Source organism: Diabrotica undecimpunctata, chromosome 5, assembly GCF_040954645.1.
Source record: "Diabrotica undecimpunctata isolate CICGRU chromosome 5, icDiaUnde3, whole genome shotgun sequence".
NCBI lineage: Eukaryota > Metazoa > Arthropoda > Insecta > Coleoptera > Chrysomelidae > Diabrotica > Diabrotica undecimpunctata.
Window position 1 is genome coordinate 144,691,621 of NC_092807.1, and position 23,930 is coordinate 144,715,550.

The window sequence follows — 23,930 nt, forward strand, 5'->3', positions numbered from 1 at the left end:
TTGTAGCCAATTCTTTTTAATGCCTACTCCAAAGAGATCTTGAAAAACGCTCTTGAGGGTAAAACAGCTGGAATAAAGGTAAATGGAGTTCCCATTAACAACATTAGATATGCGGATGACACTGTGATCTTAGCCGAAAATATTGAAGATTTTCAGAGACTGGTGACCAGAATAGCGGAGTATGGAAAAGAGTATGGTCTTACAATGAACGTCAAGAAGACGAAATTCATGAGAATATCGAAAACTCAAAGAAATAACGAGAATCTTCTAATAAACGGAACCAACGTCGAACAAGTGGACAAATATGCATATCTGGGAACAATGATTAACTCCACAAATGATTACATTCAGGAGATCAAAATCATAATAGAGAAGGCTAGAGATAAAAATGAGAAGGGTGCTACATACAAGGGATTTAAAATTGGAACTAAGAGTTAGGTTGGCGAGGTGCTATATTTTTTTGACTTTGTTTTATAGAATGGAATCTAGGACTTTGAATGCGACATCAATGAAAAAACTGGAATCATTCGAGCTGTTTGTATATAGAAGAGTTCTGAAAATTCTGACAGAACACGTCACAAACAAAGAGTTTCTGAGAAGGATGAATAAAGAAATGTAAATTTTAAATACAAGTAAAACAAGAAAATTGGAATATCTCGGACATATTACACGTGAAGAGAAATATACCTTGCTCCAACTGATTATGCAGGGAAAGATCCAAGGAAAGAGAAGCATAGGGAGGCGTAGAATGTAACGACTGCGCAACCTGAGAGAGTGGTACGGATGTACATCAAATGAACTTTTCAGAGCAGTCGTCTCAAAAGTCCGAACAGCTATGATGATTGCCGACCTCCGCCGCGGAGATGGAACTTGATGAAGAAGTTTGGAGGACTTAATATGGTTCTAAATGAAGAAGAACCTAATCTTTGTGATTAGTTCTATAAACGTGTTTCCTTTTACCGGATCAGTTAGCTGGTCTCATTTTTAAATTTTTTTTAACCGAGCTAGAACTGCTCGTTCTGCTTTTAAGCTACTTGATTCACCTAATAGCAGCACAGTATCACAGTTGTCTCTTTGTGATGTAACTTTATGTTCCGTTCTATCACATTTTCAAAACAATAAAACTCAAACTAATAAATACCCTTTTGAATGTTAAAATACCCCTTTAAATAATTAATATGCTGCTGAGAATCTTTTCTAATCTATTTCTTTAAAACTTGTTAATATAAAATAGTTTTGACAAAGGAAAATCTAAATAAACCCCTTCGGTTTATGAATAATTCATATCTAAATATAAGATAAAAATATACTAAGTAATATTACCACTTCATTGGCGTTTTATATCCATTAACATCTAAAAGAAAACCTGTATAGAGCTCTGAATTTTAAAAATGTTACATTATTGAGTTTCTCGAAATCCACGGGGATTTACATATGTAAAAAAGTGAAAACGAATAGTCCATTTATATGGGCCGCCGTGTTGGTGGCCAAACACTCCATTTTGTCTCATTTTGTATTCAGTTTATTCGGCTACAATCGACATTTTGTAGAAGAAAAATTGCAAATTGATATTTTTTTCTCTTTTTCGTAAAAACTGCTTAAATAAAACAATTTCAATAATAAATTACTACTAAGAAAATAAATGTTACAGTCTTATAAATATATAGTGTTCATATGGGTTCATATTTTTTCCATGAAAATTTAAATCCAGATTTTTTTTTATTTATTTACAAACATTGTCGCATCAATCTCTAAGGTTATTAGCGACTTATATACATACATATATATATATACAAACAACACAGTTTATTAGGGCTGCAGTCAGTAGGTTTGGCCGGGATGTTATAGAAACACTCTTTTGACTTTTGGTCGAGCTTTCGGAATTCTTTTATTCCTTCTTCAAGACACTGTAATTAGAAGAAAGTGTAAATATTTACAACATATCTCAAATTTTCATTACAACTTACTAGTCGTTGAGATTATTTCTGCAAAGCTACGACACTCAATATTAAAAACACACATATAAAATATAACATTTAAAATAATGGACAATATACATTTTAAAATTTAGTTGGAAAGTTAAAATTTTGTTAGTAACATCTTTTCATGGTGTGTTTGACTGATCCATAGAGAACAGAAAAAAAAACAAAAATAGTGTGATTAAAAAGTAATTAGGAGTTGTTGCTATTATATTAATGGAAGTAGTATATTAAAGCTGTCTTGATAGTATGCAACATGTTTTGTATGCAACATGTATTATTACGGTGTGTATATGTAAAAGTAAATCTTTATTTTATTTTTGATGTTTTGTTACTTGCTGACAATTTGTATTTTTCTCCTAATATTTTACCTGTTGATCCAATTATCTGACGGACTTAAATTTGTATATTGTTTACAGTAATAAAACTTCCATTGTTTGAAAAAAATTCATCTACGATTTGTTTCCTTAAGAAATAAATATAAATACAGATATTTTATGATTGTTGGTGATCCTTGATGAAAAAAAATATGTTTTGGACTAACTAGAGTGCCTATTGCTAACTAGTATTCTTTTAATTTAACATTATTGGGAGAATTGAAAACATTTGCTTGTAGTTTGGATGGATAGATTCGTTCTTGTTGTTTACTCTCTGCAGCTGAATAAGATAAAGATGGTTGTGAAGTAGATTGAGATAATTCATCGTTATTTTCAGTAACATCAAATTCCATTTTTAATTAGCATTAAATACTGACCTGTCCCGTTTCAGGTTTTGGTAATTACCTTTAATGATAAAAACTGGTGTCGATAAATGGCTGGTATAATTTATTTATATATTGAGTTTCTAAGATACTGTGATCACGGATTACTTTATTAATAATAAAATATGTACTTACAGATCTTATTTCTTCGATTCACAATGAACTAACACTATAACACTGTATGAAGCTGTAAGAATTTTACGATTGTTATTACTATGTAGATTTCACAATTTGTCAGAATCGACCAAAAAGCGTCTATGTTTATTCGATATCGGTTCCGGACTCCTTGAATGCAGATGTTTACTTAGACTTTTTACTTTTTGGGATTTTATCCCAACCTTAGCAGTCATGTTTTCTAATGAAGTCGGTGACAGTCATCATCAGTGGCATTACAGCTCGTCATGTTATTATTGGCATTATTGTTCTTCAGAACAATCTTCCATTCGCCCTTGTCTCTGGGATCATCCTCTATGTTATCTTAATATCTAAGGTTTGGTCTTCCTCTGGCTCGTCTTCCCACCGGTCCTCTTGGGTCGAAATTTTTTCTGATCGTTGCATCTTCATCTCGCCTAATTACATGTCCTATCCATCGAAGGCGTGCTAATTAACTACATTTTACAACGTCAGGTTCCCCAAAACTTCTGTATAACTCAAAGTTGTAGCGCCTACGCCACAAACCCTGTTCTTGGACTCCTCCATATATTTTCCTTAGAATTTTTCTCTCGAAACGTTTAAGCAATTCTTGGTCGTTCTGTGTAAATGACCACGTTTCAGACCTGTATGTTAAGACTGGCCTTATTAGTGTTTTATATATGGTAACTTTAATTTTTCTGGGTAGTTTTGGGGCCATCTGTTTCCTCAAGCCATAATAGCACTTATTGGCAAGCACTATTCTTCCTTTAATTTCTTCGCTGACATTGTTGTCTTTGGTCAGCAGTGAGCCCAGGTAGACGAAGGTGTCCACACCTTCCAGTTCCAGATCATCTATTAATAGTCTAAGTATCTGGTTGCTTGATCTAGTACAATACATATACTTGGTTTTCTGTGCGTTTATTTTTAATCCCATTCTCAGTGCAGACGCCGTTAGTGATCGAAATGCTTCGATCAGAGATTCTGTGGACCTAGCAACAATGTCGTCTATGTCATCTGCATATCCGACCACTTTTACAGATTTATTAAAGATGGTGCCATTCCAATTACTTTTTCTAGTGCAAGGTTAAATAAGAGACACGACAGTCCATCTCCCTGTCTCAGTCCATTTTTACAATTGAAGGGTCTTGAAAAGTCTTTTTGTTTTTGTCTGTTGACTGAGTCGTATGCGGCTTTGAAATCCACGAATATGTGGTGGGTGTCGACTCCGAACTCAAGCGTTTTCTTAAGAATCTGCCTGACTGTGAAGATTTGATCCGTTGTTGATTTATTGGGTCGGAAACCGCACTGGTAGTTCCCAACTATTTGTTCAGCATAGGGGATCAATCTTCTGTACAATACGTTGGACAATACTTTATATGCCACGTTAAGTAAGGTGATGCTTCTATAATTATCACACACCATCATATCTCCCTTTTTGCGAAGAGAGTGCATTATACCGAATTTCCAGTCGGCGGGCGTTTCCTTCCGTTGCCAGATTTCGGTTAATAAAAATTATGCATGTGTTTAAAAAGGGTGTCACCACCATTTTTAAAGAATTCGGCAGAAAGATTGTCCAAACCGGGGGTTTTGTTATTTTTCAGTTTGGAAATGGCTTCTCTAATTTCTTCTTTGGTGGGAGGCGGCTCTTGAGCGTTTTCATCCATTTCAGGCAAGTAATTTCTATTTGTTCTTCTTCACGACTGTCGCTAAGCAGTTCTTCAAATGATTCGCCCACCTGTTTAGTATCTGTTCTTTGTCACTAATTATGGAACCATCTCTGTCTTTACATGCTGTTATTCTGGGTTTGAATTCTTTTCTGCAGCTGTTTATTTTCTGATAGAATTTTCGCGAGCCTTTTCTATTGTGGTGGTTAACAATTTCGTTTAGAGCGTTTTCGTATGGCTCTTTCTTTTTCCTTCTAAACGTCCTTTTCGTCTAAGATTTTCATAGTCTTCCAGGTTTGATCTCATCAATTTGGTTTTTTGTTTGACCGCCGAAGTCGGTGACAGTGTCTCGTCTCATTTAAGAGATGGTGTCTGGAATTATATTCAAGAAATATTTTCCAATCGATGAATGGGTAGAAGCACTGGCATGAGATAAATCACAAAAACGGCTGAAGAAGTACAGGAAGACCAAGAAAAAGATGTACTCATAAACTGAACATCCAAAAGAATGCGTCACAGAAGCCTACCGAGGAAGTAGAAGGAAAAAGAAAAAAAGAGACGTTCATACAGTTCTAAAAATAATTAGGCTTAACCTATCACTTCATTAACGCAACACAGATTTTTCTGTTCTTGTCAGATATTCAAAGTCATAAAACACGTACAATTGTATATACAGTTTTATTTTGCAAATTACTGATTCCTTCAGTAGAAATTCTTCTAATCTAAACTTGCTATCGATTTGTTGCAATTGCAGTCGATATACATCGACTTGCATTATACACCGTTCAAGTAGGCGGCTACAAAAACAACTAATTTTAAGCACGCGAGGTGAGTATATCTAACGTTGGGCGGAGATCGACCGTCGAAAGAGATTGATTAAAACCAAATATTAATAGTCTTGTACAAAAAACTGAAAATCTAAAGAGCACTAAGGTTAATTTTAACAACTAGTTTAATCTTCTTATGTTATAATAATTATGTCTAAAAATATACCAGGCTACGCAAGAGTTTAAGTTTGTAAGTTTTGAGATGAGATTGCCGGTTTTGAAAATATATTATGTCGGTAAAGTATGGAAAAAATTCATTATTTTATAAAATATAAATATTTTCAAAAAAAAAGCAGAAACATATTGATTTCTAATTTTAATTCTTTACAATTTAATAAAACATACCGACCAAATATTAATACGGTCCAAATATTATGACGGACAAGAGTCCGCCATAATATTTGGAAATATTTATTGCATTTTGTAAAAATGCTGAAACAGGTCGATTTTTATTCCAAATGGGACATCTTTTAATGATATAATTATTAAAGCTATACTAGGCTCCCGCGAGTATCAAAGCCGGCTGATTTTGAGGACCACATTTGAATGCTATGCTGGAACAACGTTGTAAACGCCAAATCACATTTTGTCGACAAATTGAAAAAAACACCTTATAATTGATTATTTTGAAGAAAAAAATATTTATGAGCGTAATATGATAGACTATGGGATACATAATATTAATATCAACAAAAATAACCTTAGGTTATACAAAACAAGCATTTATGAACATATTATATGCTATATTTTAATAAAACAAGGTGTTAAATCCCCTTCGGTTAAAACTTTGTTGTGTGGAAGTAAGGCGGTTAAAACCTTGTTTTAGAAATAAAAAATGTACACGTGATATTAAGAAACGTACATATTATTAACAAATAACTTATAAACATGTTTTATATGACGTACATATCAAAATAATATTATTCACTCTTAAGATTTTGATAGTAGCTTACATACTGTAGTGGAATATTCAGCAATATTTAATAAACTGGCATGTTTTTCTTTTATAATTGGTAGTGGCTCTTCATAGGCTTCTGTAAGTTCAACAAAAGTGACTTCAGTTATAGGCGTTTTAGTTGACTTTAAAGAATAAGATGACCATGGTTGAATAGTGTTGTGGGATTTTCTTAACCTTGTAGTATTTGGATCATCTAAGCTAATTTGTATCCACACTGACTGAGTTATTTTGCACTTTGGATCTTTCCACACTACATTTTCTAAGTTGATAAAATGTTTAAAAAATGTTTAATGCATGTAGATAGTTTTAAATGGGTTTTTAACTCCAGCTTTTGCAATTACATCTATTCACTAAAACGAGATATAAACCGATGAAAGTTTTTTGTTGCGTTCTTTGAGGGCAAAGTCTCTATCACAGAACAGAAAGCTGTGCCCACTAGTTAGAAACTTTTGCTCAATTTGGGTGAAGTAATTTTCTAACAGTAGTAGTCGAAGTAATGTTATGACTTTAAAATTTTTGTTATTTTGGCCGACACATATATCTGACCAAATAACAAGTTTTCTTTATCGGCCTAGATCAAGACGATTGTTTGATATAAAGTAGCAATGCTAATACAATCTCAGTGGAGTCTCGATGCGTCATTACTTGTTGCTGGTAGAAGATTGATGAGTGAGTTAGATTAGGGCAAAAAGAACTTGTTGTAAATTAGTACATAAAATGACATAATTAGCATTTACTTTTGCAAGTTCAGGATCTTGTCTTAATGTTTTGTAACCTGCTTCCTCTCGTATATGATGAATTTTACTTTTAATTTCTATTTTCTTTCTTTCACATTCATCGCTAGCAGAAGAAACTTTTATAAAGAGCTTGTCACAATAAGAACAAATATCTGATCTGGGAAGTCCAAAACAAAAGTTGAATTTACTTTTAAAAATGCCATGGTAGGTTCGTAGAGAGATGTTTGTATCAGGGTGCATTTTTAAAAATAATCTGTACATTTTTGAGATGCTTAAATCAGCTGGAAGGCAACTTTCAGAAAAAGCATTTCTGCTATAATGATTTTCTTGCTGCGGAAATGACCTAATACGTTCGCATATTTTCTCTGCATCTATTATCATGAGTTTTTTGGGAAGATTAGTATGTTTGCGACGTTGATCATTTAGATTTATTCCTGCATTCATTTTATCAACAAGGTACTGGAATCTTTTAGCGATTATTGAAAATATATCTTCTTCTTCTTCAAGTGCCATCTCCGCGGCGGAGGTCGGCAATCATCATAGCTATTCGGACTTTTGAGACGGCTGCTCTGAAAAGTTCATTTGATGTACATCCGTACCACTCTCTCAGGTTGCGCAGCCATGACATTCTACGCGTCCCTATGCTTCTCTTTCCTTGGATCTTTCCCTGCATAATCAGTTGGAGCAAGGTGTATTTCTCTCCACGTGTAATATGCCCGAGATATTCTAATTTTCTTGTTTTTATTGCATTTAAAATTTCCATTTCTTTGTTCATCCTTCCCAGAACCTCTTTGTTTGTGTTCTGTCCATGATATTTTCAGAATTCTTCTGTACACCCACAGCTCAAATGATTCCAGTTTTTTCATTGATGTCGCATTCAAGGTCCAAGATTCCATTCCATAAAATAAAGTCGAAAAAACATAGCACCTCGCCAACCTAACTCTTAGTTTCAGTTTTAAATCGCTGGTAGATACTCTTCTCATTTTGTTGAAATTTGCTCTAGCCTTTTCTATTCTTATTTTGATCTCCTGATTGTAATCATTTGTGGAGTTAATCATTGTTCCCAGGTATGCATATTTGTCCACTTGTTCGACGTTGGTTCCGTTTATTAGAAGATTCTCGTTATTTCTTTGAGTTTTCGATATTCTCATAAATTTCGTCGTCTTGAAATTCATTGTTAGACCATACTCTTTTCCATACTCTGCTATTCTGGTCACCAGTCTCTAAAGATCTTCAATGTTTTTGGCTAAGATCACAGTGTCGTCCGCATATCTAATGTTGTTAATGGAAACTCCATTTACCATTATTCCAGCTGTTTCCTCTCACTTTTGTTTCCTCTCTTATCCACTCGTTTCTCTTTTTATCCATTAGTTTTACGTGCAACATTTGCCTTTACATTGCTATTTGGGTTTTTATGATTTTGTCCATGTTTGCTTTTGTAAATATCCACGTTTGGGAACAGGGTTCAAGTGAGAACACGGAGTACGCATTGATTGTATACTTTGGTCTTAAGATGCTGTGGATATCTTTTGTTTTTAAGAATGTACGAGTAGCTTAGTTTGCCAAATGCTGCCCATGCCAGTCTAACTCGTCTTTTTATCTCTGCTGTTTGGTTTTCTTCGTTAAGTTTTATAGTTTGACCCAGATATATATATATATATATATATATATATATATATATATAATCCTGAACTTGTTCTATTTCATCTTATCCGATCCTCATTGTGATGTCTTCATCTGTATTTGTTATGATTTTGGTCTTGCTGTAATTCATATTAAGGCCTATCTTTCCAACTTCTACGTCCAGCTCTTTCATCATTTCAAATAATTCTTCTTTTTTATCGGTTATCAATGCGATGTCATCATTGTTCCTTAGATAGTTCAAGCGTTGTCCACAAATTTTTATTCCTTTTTCTTCCCATTCTAATCTTTTAAAAATATCTTCCAGAGCCTGATTGAAAAGTTTCGCTAATGTTTTGTCACCCTGTCTCACGCCTCTATTTATTTGTATTGATTTTGTTCCTTCATATGAAAGAACAAATCGAATCTACGCATTAAAAAACATAAAAAACGTCAATGTACCTAGGTACCTATAAAAGTGAATACTCACTCCACTCCCCTCCTCGGCTTGATATAATTATATAAATTTGTATATTACCTATAATATTACCTTAAATAGTTTAAATAGTTTTTAAAATAAACGATATCTAATGAAAAGTCAATAAATAAAAACCCATAAGCTGGTAAGTAAATTAAAGTGCTGTCTTAGATTTTTTTATGATTTTTTTATGATTTAAAATAAAAAATTTACTTACTCGGATTCATTGTTGTCAAATATCAACTGACCCTCCTGCTTTTCATATTCTTTTCCTTGCTTCGCCGTACCATCTTCTGTCCAATACGGAACAATTACTTTCCCCCTAGCTCCAGAACATCTGACCACTCTAAGGTCATATTGTCCAACACTCTCTACCAGTTCATGATTTTGGGCTTCATATTTGAACAATCCACCATGATCATCATCCAGGATAATTACGGTGGCAAGAACTGGACTACCAAGACTACCAGTAGGTTGGGATGAGGACAATCGGATATAAAAATGCTCATCTGGTTCAAACACGTCATCGTCAATAACCTCCAAGCGAATCCTAAAAAAAAAGTAAAAGTTTAAGCAAATATTGTAATTGATAGTATGTATAGGTTATTCCACGAATACACGATTTTTTTTGGATTATTGCGACAACAAATATTTTACTTTGCAAGTAGAAGTATGAAAGTAAATTGGTCTAATCATTATTCCTATTATCGCCGACTGATTTTAGTGTTAAAAACCGTCTGTATAGAGGTGTCCGGTGAAGAGAGGTGTTCGTTAAGAGAGAGTTTAGTGTAGTGTATTTATTTATTGAAGCCAAAAATGCCGAGACGTGTTTTATATGTAGACAACTTTATATTTAATGTACTTTCTTATTTTACTGCTGAGAAAACAAAACTGAACTCAGTTTTGCAAAAAGCAAAAAAAAGTGGACAAAGTGAACGAAATGTCGCACAATATAAATTTCGCCGACAACCAAATACTATAGATTTTCCCGAAGGATGTAAATTTGAAATCCGTGAGAAAGTAATATATAAAATGCGCGAACAGAAAGAACATTTAGATTCAGAAAAACACTGGAATATGGCATAGATTCTTCTTCTTCTTGATGTGCCTATCGGTTACGAATGTTGGCGATCATCATGGCAATCTTTATCTTATCTGTAGCAACGCGGAAAAGCTGCACAGATTCTGAGGTTCTTTAACCAAGATGTTCTTCTTCTTCCTGGACCTCGTTTTCCAAATATTTTTCTTTGTAGGAAGGCTTGAAGGTGAGCATATGTCGATTCATTTCGCATAATATGTCCGAAAAACTGTAACTTTCTTAAGAATGGCATAGATATTCATCACATATTAATAGACTACAAAGCAGCCCACGACTCTGTGAATAGAGGAGAAATGTTCATAGCAATGAAAGAGTTAGGAATACCAAATCAGTTGGTAAATGTAATACTTTAAAAGTTGAATATAGAGTACGAATTCAGGAGGAACGGTCTGAACCTTTTAAAACAAATAACAGGATGGGCCAGGGAGACCCTCTCTCCCGTATACTGTTCAATCTGACTCTAGAAAACGTAATACGTATGTCACAATCACAACCATTGGTTCAATATATAATAAATCAGTATAAATCCTTGCCTATGCTGATGATAATAATATTGTTGGGAGAACGGAAAACGCTGTACGAGAGGCGTATGTAGCATTAAAAGAATCAGCTACAAAAATGGGTTTAATTACCTAACCTAACCTAACCTAACCTAACCTAACCTAACACCAACAAAACGAAGTATATGAAAATAAGCACGCAACCACAAATTCTACGACCACTTGTTATAGAAAATGACGTCATCGAAGCAGTGACCGAATTTGTATACCTGGTAGCGCTCCTTGACACAGAAAATAATACTACCGTAGATATACAAAACAATAATACGCCCAGTCTCAACATATGGTTCAGAGACGTGGATTCTAACAAAAAGTAATGAAAACATATTAGGATGTTTTGAAAAAAAAGTACTAAGGCGAATCTATGGAGCAGTGAATGACAATGGAGTGTGGAGAAGACGATACAACATCGAACGGTATAGAATATACCAGGAACCAGATATCGTAAAACACATTAACCCATGAAAGACTGGAGTTGCCATATGGCAACACTGGTATTGACGTACGAATCTTATTATTTTGAGGTTATGTTAGTTTGTTTTGTTTCCAAGAACGTGCCGGTCTGCAGAAAATAAGTGATTTGAAGATATACACCTAACAAAAACTTAATTCGTTGGTGTTTGTGAGATTTTATAGTCACCGTTTTTGATAGTTGTAAAAATGGATATAAGATTTGTGTAAGTAGCTCAATTTGTCAATTACTTCTGAATAACTATTATATCTAAGTGGCTAAAGTAACAATTATGCTCTAATAGAAAGGTCATTTTCCCTCTGTGAATATTTGACAGTTGACTTGAAAAAAAGCGATCTTTTACAATATTTTGTTTTTATTCATCGCGTTGCCATATGGCAACGCTAGTATCTACAGGCATCTTGTTTTTTCAGGCGGGGTTTCTCTCTACAAGAAGCTTTGAACATGGTTTACGAAGATGACGTCAACGTTAGAAATATTTATGTTGAGCCCCCAAATATTGGAGACCTCACTGATGAAGATTCTGGTGAGGAGGATGGGGGAGGATTCATCGACAATCTGTCTAGAAAACAGCTGGAAGCAAATGTTGAGGTGCAAATGTATGGCGAAGAAGCAGACAAGGAGGATGACGACATCGAAGAAGATGCAGTTCAAGCGATGGATATTTCCCAGGAAAGCAGCGGAAGTTTCATCCCACAAACTACCTCTCAAGTGAAGAAAATTGAATACGAGTCCCTAAATTGGATAACGGGTGATTTGGTCGACAATGTCGCTAGTTTCCCAGAATATAGCTACGAACCATTCAATACGTTGACACCTGTCGAGATGTTCGAATTATTTTTCGACGAGGATATAATTAGTTACATTCTCAACCAATGCACGAGTTATGCACTACAGAAGAACTTTCCCAACCCCAAAATTTCCGCAGGAGAAATAAGGTGTTTCTTTGCCATTTTGATTCTATCGGGGTATAATTGGCTCCCGGGAAAAAAATTTTACTGGGATACGAAAGGCGATATGGGTAATGCAATGGTCATGAACGCTATGCGAAGAGATCGGTTCCTTACAATTTGGCGTTTTTCCACCTTGCAAATAATGAAGCCATCGATGAAAGGGACAAATATTACAAGATCAGACCCTTAGCTGACTATTTACAGAAAAAATATAAAGAATATTACGTCCCTGAAGGCGAATTAAATTACGACGAATCTATGGTGAAATACTTTGGACGCCACTCAGGAAACACAACAGTTCATAAAAGGAAAGCCGATTCGTTTCGGATACAAAGTTTGGTGCCTCACCACTAAAAGTGGGTATCTTGTAAGCTTCAACATGTACCAAGGAACCGATCCCAAAGCAAATAATCATTATTATAAAGTGTTTGGAGCATGTGCGGCTCCATTCGTCACAATGCTCGATGAACTGCCCAATGATAAATCAAGATTACCCTACAAATTTTTCTGCGACAATTTATTTACGAGCCTCCACCTTTTGAAACATATAAAGGATCGTGGCTATAGCCTTACCGGAACAATACGGGAAAATCGCATACCCAAAAACTGTCCTATAGAATCGAAAGCTAATATGCAGAAACGCAAAAGGGGTGATGTAGAGTCGATTCTCGAGAGAGAAACTGGTATTATAGTTGTAAGATGGTTGGATAACAGCGTCGTAAGTGTAGCGTCAACATGTTATTGGGTGGAACCACAATCGCTCGTGAAAAGATATTCACAAGCTGAAAAGAAAATCATCCAGGTTCAAAGTCCATGCCTGATTGGTAAATATAATAATGCAATGGGGGGCACCTAATGGACGAAAATATAAACCGCTTTAGAATACGAATGAGGGCAAAAAAATGGTACTGGAGCTTGATTACCTGGATGCTAGATGCGACTATACAAAATGCGTGGGTGCTACATAAAAAATCCGGCAACAAGTTGACACAGTTAGAGTTTAGGCGTGAAATTGTGCAAGCCTATCTGACCAAATACGGAGTGCCTGCAAAACAAGGTGGCCGACCGTCTAGTACACTCTCAATTCGTTCCTTTCATAGAGTATCTGATGATATTAGATACGATGGAGTTGGGCATTTACTGGAACCAGTACCAAATAAAAAGTAAATTAGGTGTGCAGGTGAAGAATGCAGGTCAATCATGAGAACAAGATGCGCCAAATGTGAAGTAGGTTTGTGCACAAAGTGTAATATTAAATTTCATACACAGCTATAGAAAGTTTTTTGCCGATTATCTCTCAATTTCATAGAATATTTTTTACTTTTATTTCATTCGGTTAATGTAGCCATAGGAACCTAGCGTTGCCATTTGGCAACAGGCAATATTTTTAGGTTTTAATATATTTAATAATTATTTTTGTCTTTTTCTAAGTAAGTTTTGTCCATTCATAAGAGTTATTTGTATTATTTATGTAAAATAAAGATTTTCGAAAACTTCGTCCTTCATGGGTTAAGATAGGACGTCTGAGGTAGATAGGGCATGTAATGCGGATTAAACAAAATGACCCAGTTAGAAAAACGCGAGAAATTCTTGAGAAGGCTAGGACCTACGTAGGGTTGTAAAGCCAGAATGATGATGAATACAAATACAAAGGCACAAAACAGCTTAAATTAAATAAAATTTATGTGTGGCTATAAATGGCGATTCAATTCCGGTTTGTCGATTAACACTACCAGCCCCTCTAACGTAACTGTATCGAATTTATAATCATAAACATTATAAAAGCATGTTACACTATAAATCATATAACACTAAAAAAATTATGGTAGTTAGTACCTAAAGATGCTGTTCACGACAATTAGTGATGGTGACAAAAATTAATTACTGGAATCAGCTAGTTACTTTCAAAAATGGTGCGAATTAATATTTGCAATTTTGCTTTTTTACTTGCTTATAGCTATGATGCTCGCCCATCGTGAGTCTCACGATGGACGAGCAAAATTATACATTGGAGGCCAATAGCAGAAAAATGTAGGAGAGGAAGACCACCTACACGTTGGTCTGATTACATCAGGCGTATCACGAAAAATTGGCAACAAAGAGCACAAAATCGCAAAGAATGAAGGAGTTTAAGGGAGGCCTATATCCAGCAGTGGACGTGATAAATGAAGGCATGATGATGATAATAGCTATGATAATAAGTACGGCAAAACAGTGAAAAAAAATGGTGTTTTACAAAGGTAATCTATAGATATATGGTCGAAATAAAAGATTATTCCTAACATTGTCCAATAATTTCCAGTGGGCTTGGACTTGCAATTCACCTAGTTCGGCTTCGAAGAGAAGTATCCTGATTTAATGTAATGGTCATTGTACAAAAGGAATAAGAAGAAGAAGATGTAAGTTAAACATCTACGGAATTATTTTAATAATGAACTCAGAAACTGTAAAGTGCTGGTATTTCTTCTGTTCATTAGAACGGGATATGTTCCGCTTAATTCTCTGGTCGCTACGGATAATAAGTCAAAATACGAAGGTATAGATTTTTTTTTAAATATGATTTATTTACTTTTTGATTTACTTATGCTATATTTTATGCACAGAAATAAAAATTATACCAAGGACACTCTTCTTTTATTAGGTTTTGAGAGCTTGTCCTGTTTTTATTGGACAAAGAAATATTTTCCGCAACACATCAATAAAGTTTATTTCAAGTTTTTACCGTTCTTTGTGTTTGTTCGAATTTAAGTGGTAAGGACATAACTTTTTTTATTTTATTGAATAAAGGACCTTCTATTTGTATCTACTGGTATACAAGGTGGTTTATCAGTAATAGTCCAGAAATTTGTTACATGAAAAAGTTATAATTTAAATAAATCTTCTAAGAAGATAAGCAATATATTACAATATTGGAAAAAGAGTTTTTTATGTCGAAAAAAACAAAGCAAAATTGATAGAAAATAGAAACATCTACTAATGTAAGCACTATAGTTTACTTTTAATAATTAAAGGACCTATAGGTATTATGAAACCGGGTGTGACACTAAAGTGCACTTTAGTTTAAAGTGAATATTAATATTAAGGTTTACTTTAGGTTGTCATTATGAAATCGGGCGGTAATTTTTATTCTATTTACATCTCGTTTTAAAATAATTTTATATAAATATAATGTCGGATGTTTACAATTATCAATTTACTATTGTATTAAACTCAGATAAAAAAGTTATTAGTAAAACATTTTAAGTTTATCAATTCTTTGGAAGAGATTTCTAAAGCAGCATATTAAATATAACTTTTTACGAAATAGTAGTCACAGTAAACAGTTGAAAGAGTAGACTAAAGAGTATTTATTGAACTACATAACAGATACAAATATTGTTTGTAGCGAGTGAAAAACAATACATAGTATATAAAAAAGGAATATAAAACGTAACTTAAATATATACAAACAAGAACACATATTAAACAGAAAAAAAATTATGGTAAAGTTCGGTAAGCAGTTCAGTGGATGTTCTGCAATGAGTCATATATTCTTCTAAGCAGTAAAAACAATGTTTTTAAATACATTTTTTTACTTTATCGAAACTATTACAGCTTAGCAGTTTAATACTTTTGGTAAAATATTGTAATAGTTATAATTAAGACAATTTTTTTATGAAATACTTAATCTACAGCGATTTGTTCGTAGGTAGTGATAGTTTCGCGTATTGTGAACGTGACTGCTTTATTAAATGGGCACGTTTTCTGTGAATTTCAGTTAGAACTTGAAATATCAACAAAGTAGGTAGGGGCATAATTTTTAATTTGATAAAGAAAGGTCGGCAGTGTTCTAGATAACTAACCCCGTCTAAAATCCTGATAGCTTTCTTTTGCATTCTAAAAATTTGAAGTGCATTTGTTGAATTGCCCCATATGATTACACCATAGTTTAGATGAGAGTGGAATAATGAAAAATATATCATTTTTAATGTTTCAAAGTTGACAACCCTTGCTAGTTGGCTAATAGCAAATAATGCACTTGATAGCTTTTTCTTTAGTTGTGAGATATGAGCCGACCAGTTGAGTCGATTATCTATGGTTATTCCCAAAAGTTTAACAATCTCTTTATTATCTGGATCATTGTGTAAATTACTTGCAGATATAACCAAATTTTGCGTTAAGTTTTAGTTTATTTGCAGCAAACCATGAGGTATATTTAGTAAAAACTTTCTCATGAGACATTTTTAAATCACCAATATTTTTCCTGAATAACGTATGTCGTATCATCTGCGAATTGTATGGTTTGTACGGAGATATGAATTTAGGCAAATCGTTGACTTAAATAATAAAAAAAAGAGGTTCTGAGACCGAACCTTGTGGGACTCCATGTTTTACGGATAGAAATTCAGAGAGATGACCATTAGACATTACCGTCTGGTGTCTGCCACATAGATAAGAAGTTATAAGCTTAAGAGGGATACCTCTGATTCCATAGTAATTTAATTTGTGAAGCAAAATGTCTTGTTAAACGCAATCAAAAGCCTTCGACAAGTCGCAAAGAGAAATCGCTATGCTATTGCCGCGTTAAAGCCCCTCAATTACCTCGCTCACAACATTAAATATCGCGTTCGTAGTAGAACGAGCACTTCTGAATCCATATTGTGAGTTGCTAAAGTAATTATGTGACTCAAAATAGAAATAAAATTGTTGTTTGATAACGTTTTCAATCACTTTCCCAAAAGTAGAAACAATGCTTTTGAGGAATCACCTTTTTTGTAGATTGGTAGTACTTTTGAGTATTTTAGTACTTCTGGAAATACTCTGGAATAGTTGATAGAATTAAATTATTAAGAAAGGTGTTAAAACTATTTGGTAAGTTTTTTTAAAAGAGGCAATTTAGGCGACGAGGGGTGTCCATTATACAACATGCAAACTTTTTAAATTTTATTAAAATCTCTAAAAATATTAAATAGATAATAAAATTACTTTATTCAATTTTAAAAATATTATTTAAATTTTAAAAATACAGAAAACATGGTATGAAGCTTTCCGCTAGTCTACAGTACCATTTTTTTTAATCATACCATGAAAAAATTTAAACACTAAAAAAACAACACATAAATAATATGGAAACTTTGTTATTTTTGATCATCTAGGTCAGCCATGGGCAAAATACGCCTTAAGACTCAAGTGATGCTTTTCAGGTTAGTTAATCCAGCCCGCAGAATAATTTTAAGTATCCCCTATAATTACAAATAAAATAAAATGTATTTTAGAATGCAAGAATAAAATAACGGTTTTCTTTTCATTGCCTTTTAAATACGATACTATCGCATCTTAGCTAAGAGTTTGCACGCAATCTCGCGTAGACGTAGTGCCGTAATAGATATCTGTAGATCGGTAACAGAGCGATGTGGAATTCAATGCGTGTGTTGCTGTGAATTCAATGCATGTGATATTCAAGGAACTCAACCTCTCACGATACTTCGTGATAAAACATAACAACATCATTTATGAAACTATGACCGAAGGAGAACAAAAGTAAAAATCAGTAGCTCTACTAAAATCTTTTATGTCAACAAAATATTTAAAAAAAACCAAAGCATTCCCAAAGCTTGCTACACCATGTTAGTTTTGTAGTAAAAAAATGCAAAAACTAACAAAGCGTTGTCTGATAACGAGTTTATAAATGCTGGTATGATTGAATTTGAAAAAAAAGGACTTTGAAGGTAAGTTGGTTTCCAAAATAATTATAATTATTATTATTATGTTTTCAAAAGTACATAGAGGACCGGAAATAGGCAGCGACTATTCTTCTTCTTCTTTTGGTACCTATCCTCTGTGGATGTTGGCAATCACGTTGGTCTATACAACTTTGTTGACAGCTGCTCTAAATAGATATATGGTAGTCATTCCTGCCCATTGTCTGATGTTCTTCAACCACGATGTCCTTCTGCGCCCTTGAGATCTTTTGCCTTCTATCTTGCCTTGTAAAATTAGTTGAATTAGTTGATACTTCTCATGCCCTAAGTATGTCATCTTTCTGATTTTCACGATACGCATAATTTCCAGATCTTTATTCATACTTTGGATCACGGTGTTGTTTGTAACATGATGGATATAGAAAATTTTGAGCATTCGGCGGTAGCACCACATTTCAAAGGCTTCTAATCGTTAGGATGTTGCCTCCGTCAAGGTCCAGGCTTCGACTCCATATAAAAGAGTAAAAAATACATAGCATCTCAAGACTCGTGCTCTTATATCAATGCTCAGGTGCATATTACATAAAATCTTCCTGACGCGATTGGAGACAGCTATGACCTTTTCTATACGACATCTTATTTCCTGTGAGTAGTCCCATTCCTTATTAAGTCTGCATCCAACGTATGTAATTTTGTCGATTATTTTCAAGGGTTCATTATTAGCTGTGAATTGGTGCTGTATTACGTCGTTTTTACTTACTACAAGAATTTTGGGCTTCTTACAGTTTAATTTCATGTCGTATCTGTCACAGGCTTCCACTACACGGTCTACTAATGTTTACAGATCCTCCGCATTATCAGCACTCAAAACAGTATCGTCCTCATACCTTAAATTGTTTATGATTTCATTGATTTTTATACCTTCTCTTAAACCATCAATAGCTTCCCTGAACAGCATTTCCGAGTAAGTATTGAACAACGTCGGTGATAAAATGCAGCCCTGACGTACTCTCCGTTTTATCGTGAATTCTTGTGAGGTTTCGTTGTATACTCGTACAGTTGCCCTTTACTGTAAGTATAAATTTTTAATTAGGCGTCAATCTTTGTCATCGATACTTCAGTATTCAATATTTCAGTATCTGAAATAATTTTTGATGTTGCACCTTGTCAAATGCTTTTTCAAAGTCTATAAAGCATGCGTAGACTTCGCAATTTACGTCTCGAGCTCTTTGTATCAATACTTGTATGGAAAATAGGGTCTCTCGTGTTTACATTGCATGGTAGTAACAAAGACACGAGCAGAAATAAAAAGAAGAAAAAGACTGGTACAGAAAGGAGAAAAATAAATTATAAAACAGACAATAAAAACGTAAAAACTAAGAAATAAAGAAATGGCATAAATATTTGAGAAAAAAGAAACGAAAATCTCAGAACAATAAAAGAAACAGACGACTATAATGATATAAACAAAGTGTGGAACAACTACAAGGACCTGCTACTGGATGCAGCTAAAGAAGTATGCGGAACAAGTAAAAAAGACTCAATAAAGAAATAGATAGTGTGGTGGTCCAAAGAAATAAAAAAGCAAGTAAAAGTGAAGAAAAATGCAAGGAAATAATATATAAAAGACAAATCAAATGACAACAACAATAAATATAAAAATGAAAGAAAAAGGTAAATATATTGGTAATAGTAGCAAAGAGAGACAATTTGGAAAATTTCGAAGAGAAAATGGAAGAAGATAGCAAAAGTAACCAAAAGCTATTCTACAGAACCCTGAATACAATAAGAACAGAAAAAACATGAAATATATGTAAAGCATTAAAAATAAAAGTTTTGTTTTTGCACACTGTATAAAGTGTGAACAAAAAGATAGCTTGGTAAAAACCAGCCAGTGTTTTATAACTTTGTAACAACATATTGGTTTTAGTTTTTATGAATGAAAACTTCATCTTCTTCTTCTTTCTTGTATGTAGGCTTTAAAGCTTGTTTCTTCTTCAATATCAGCGTCCTAAATTGTTTAAATTATCGCATCATCTTTTTCTTGGTCTGCCAATACTTCTTCGTCCATTTGGTGACTTATCTTGTGCTATTCATACTATCCTATCCTCTGTCATTCTACTAATGTGTTCGTTTTACTCCTGTTTCCATTTTCTCACTTATCCATACATATCTTTTGCATTGCATGCTCTTCTTATGTTTTCGCTTCTCTCCCTATTCAACAGACTTTTCCCTAATATTCGTCGAAGTATTTTCATCTTTGTTGTTTCTAGTAGTCGTCTCGTTTTAGATGTGTCAGGTCTTGTCTCCGCCATGTATGTTAATAGAGGTCTAATTGCTTTATATATTCTTGTTTTTGTGTTTTGTCTTATGTTGGGTGTGTTCTTCCAGATTGTATCATTAAGAGATCCTGCCGCTTTACTTGCTTTTAAGCTTTGTTGTCGTACTTATTCTTCAATATCTCCGTAACTAGTTATAACTGTTCCCAGATATCTAAACCTTGTTTCCTGCTTTATTATTTTCCCATCAATTTCGATTTTACATCGTAGTGGGTATATTAATATAGCTATACATTTTTTTCTGCTGATATTATCATATTGTATTTCTTCGCTGTTGTATTGAACATGTGTGTTAATTTTTGGAGCTCGTCTTCTGTCTCGGCGATTAATGCGGCGTCGTCTGCAAAACATAATATTTGGATTTCTTTGTTTCCCATTCTGTAACCATGACCTTTACGTACTGCTTGTAGTATTTCGTCGATTACTATATTAAAGAGAAGTGGGCTTAACGAGTCACCCTGTCTGACTCGGCTTTGTACTGGTATAGACTGTGTTAGGTTTCCATTTAGCTTTGCCTGTATATTCAATTATGGAAGTAGATGTTTTCGATGGTTTGTATAATATTGATTGTATGATTCTTTTATTCAATAAGTGTAAGACGTCTTCGACTTGGATGCGATCGAAAGCCTTTATCAGGTCTATAAAACATAGATATCATAGATCTTCCGGGTCTGAATCCTTGTTGTTCATCTGATAAAGTTGTTAGTTTATTGATTTTGTTGGTTAGAATTTTTGTGGTAAGCTTAAGTGGTAAGCTTAACAACTCTATAATTGTTAAGGTTGAAGACATAATTTAATGTAAAATCTGAAATTTTTACTTATTTTAAGTAATTCATGTAAACGTGACAACCTCATATTTTTACAAAAAATGCAAAGCTTTCTCGTTTACTCCATATTCGTTGTTTTTTTAAATGAGAAGAAAATTAATTTTGTGGAAGTACAATTTAATTAAACTTTCTTTATAAGAAAAGCTGTTTGAAGATCATAAAATAAAAGAAATTTTAGAAAGTTACCAAACAGCCAAATATAATACCTTATTGCTCTTTCTACTTGAAGCAGTCGTCAATTGAACCTGGTAAAATAATCGATATCGCAAGAGCTCGAGGTGTTTTTCAAAGTTGTCAGAAGTGGGTCACAGTTAGCGGTGTTAGATTTAATTGGATAATGCAATTAAAGACGTTCTAGAAATCCACTCTCCCGGTAGGAGCTTATCAGGAGAGAATTTTATACTTTTAGAGAAAAATACGAATTGTGTTTTCTCCTACTTTTATAAATCTGTTTACTCGTAATTGAGATAAAGGCACTGACAAATTGTATACTAGCAAAACACACGACATATAAACAATTCTTTAGAAATAATCCAAAGGAATTTTATCTAGATGTTAACAAAGAAAAAGTGTTTTTTAAATCACTAAAATCAAACTATGCATTTCAGCAGTTAATTGTCCGCCAAATTATCAACCTAACAAAAATGGATTTGAAACGCTGTTTAGATCATTAGGTTCTTAGTAAATGGACTACAATTAAAAAGACAAGAACTGGGACTCAAGATAACCCCCTCCCTCAGGAAGAGGTACAGTCCTATACGACGTTGTGAAAGAAATGCAACTAAAATATCTTTCAACCTACAAGCCAACTTACTGGCCAACCTATCGAAACAGACTGCCCAATCTACATGACTTCTTTATCTATAAAGGAATACCAAAAGAATACTTTCATGTAGAATCTAATGAAGACCTATCATTAGATCATTCACCAATCATTGCAGCAATAATGACAAATCCATTAGTAAAAAGTCCACGTCTAAGACTAACGAATAAAAAACAGACTGGAATATTTTCAAAAAAATCCTACAAGAAAAATAGACCTAAAAATACCACTAAAACAACCACAAGATATAGTAATAGCAATAGAAACATTAACAAAACAAATACACGAAGCTGCATGGGAATCTACAAAACATAACTTTAAGCGAAAACGTCTATCACTAGTTTCCAAAGTCGCAGAGAAAGTCATTACAAGTAGACTGATTATTGATATACAAAACAACAATATTATGCCTAACCATCAGTTCAGTTTTCGCCAAAAACACAGCACAACTGAACAAGTGCATAGGGTGGTAAAAAAGATACAATCAGAATTCCAGAAAAAAAGCTTTTGCAATGCTATTTTCCTAGATGTTAGTCAAGCATTTGTCAAGATCTGATATCCAAGATTACTATTCAAACTGAAGAAAGCAATCTATTAGCCGCTATACACAGTTATAAAATCATACATTAAGTGTGTCTAACATCTACAACAAAAATGCAGGAATTCCGCAAGGAAGCGTCTTGGGATCAATTCTCTACACAATCTGTACAGCTGATTTCCCAACTGGAGAAAAATCCACAATCGCAACATTCGCAGATGACACCGCAATTCTGTTCCAAAACCCAGATCCCATGTAAGCAGCTGAAATATTACAACAAAACATACATTTAATTGAAATATGGCCTAAATGGAAGATAAAGATCAACAAAGCAAAATCAGTTATTAAGGTATTTACTAAACGAAGTGTTTGAAAGACAAAAAAGAATGAACAACTTATTTATTCGTAATCTAGGGGAACCTGTAAATAAAAGAAATGCATCTTTAGATGATTAAGCTACTGTGAATTCAATTTTTAAGGAGTTTACTCAAGAAGTTATTAAAGCTGTCAAAGCTGTTAGATTTGGTAAGCAGAACAAAAAGGGTGTTTGTTTCCTAAAAATTGTAGGTACTAACATAAATATTAAAAAAAATAAGATTCAGGTTGCTAAACCAAAAAAAGATATTTATAAATTCGGATCTCACTCCCGAGCAACTCAACAAACTCAATAAAGTTAAAGAGAACCTTAAAAAACGTCAAGAACAAGGTGTGAAAGGTATATTTATAAGATATGTTAAAGGTATGCGTAAAATTTACAAAAATTATAATTCCGCACAAAAAAACTAGACACAATAAAACATGTAAGATCACCTCCTTTATTAATTTATTATCAAAATGTTGGTGGATTGGGAACTAAACTAAGATCTCTGGAAATTGCCATAGCTCAATGATACCATAGAAAGAGTTCAACATAAATTTTTATATATATATAAGCGGGGATCCTACAACTTCTGCCGCTTCCCGCATTTCGATCGCTCTTTTTCTATCTCTCCAGGTGTCTTCATCAATGGCTCTATCTTTCATGGTTTCCATAACACCTTGTATCCAAGACTTGGCTGGTCTTCCTAGACATAAATTTTTGAGATACTTATTGTGCTTACCATTTTCACACTACTATTGAAAATGATGATTATTCCCGTATCAAACAACAATTATCTTTACCCTCACTCAAGAACCGTCGTGATATGTCAAGCAGGAGCTATATTTATATATATATATATATATATATATATATATATATATATATATATATATATATATATATATATATATATAAGATCATACATGGATTTATTGATTGTCCAAACCTAAGCAGATTATTTTAGTGTTCCCCACCAAGCTCTACGCTACCACAATATTTTCAATATACCTTTCCACAGAACAACCTATGGTATTCACAACCCATTGGATAGATACATGGGGATATTAAATGTTTTCGATTTTGATATTTTCAGTATAACTTTAACTCAGTTAAAAAGGTCTC

At 33.6% G+C, this 23,930-nt stretch overlaps 1 protein-coding gene across 1 annotated transcript in view; it reads right to left on the reverse strand.

The window, feature by feature from the left end:
- Calx (sodium/calcium exchanger 3) overlaps positions 1-23,930 on the reverse strand; it is a 284,907-nt gene that overhangs the window by 208,979 nt on the left and 51,998 nt on the right. The window contains exon 2 of the mRNA XM_072532931.1: positions 9,373-9,705. Coding sequence (XP_072389032.1) covers positions 9,373-9,705 — 333 coding nt within the window. The remainder of the gene's footprint in view (positions 1-9,372; positions 9,706-23,930) is intronic.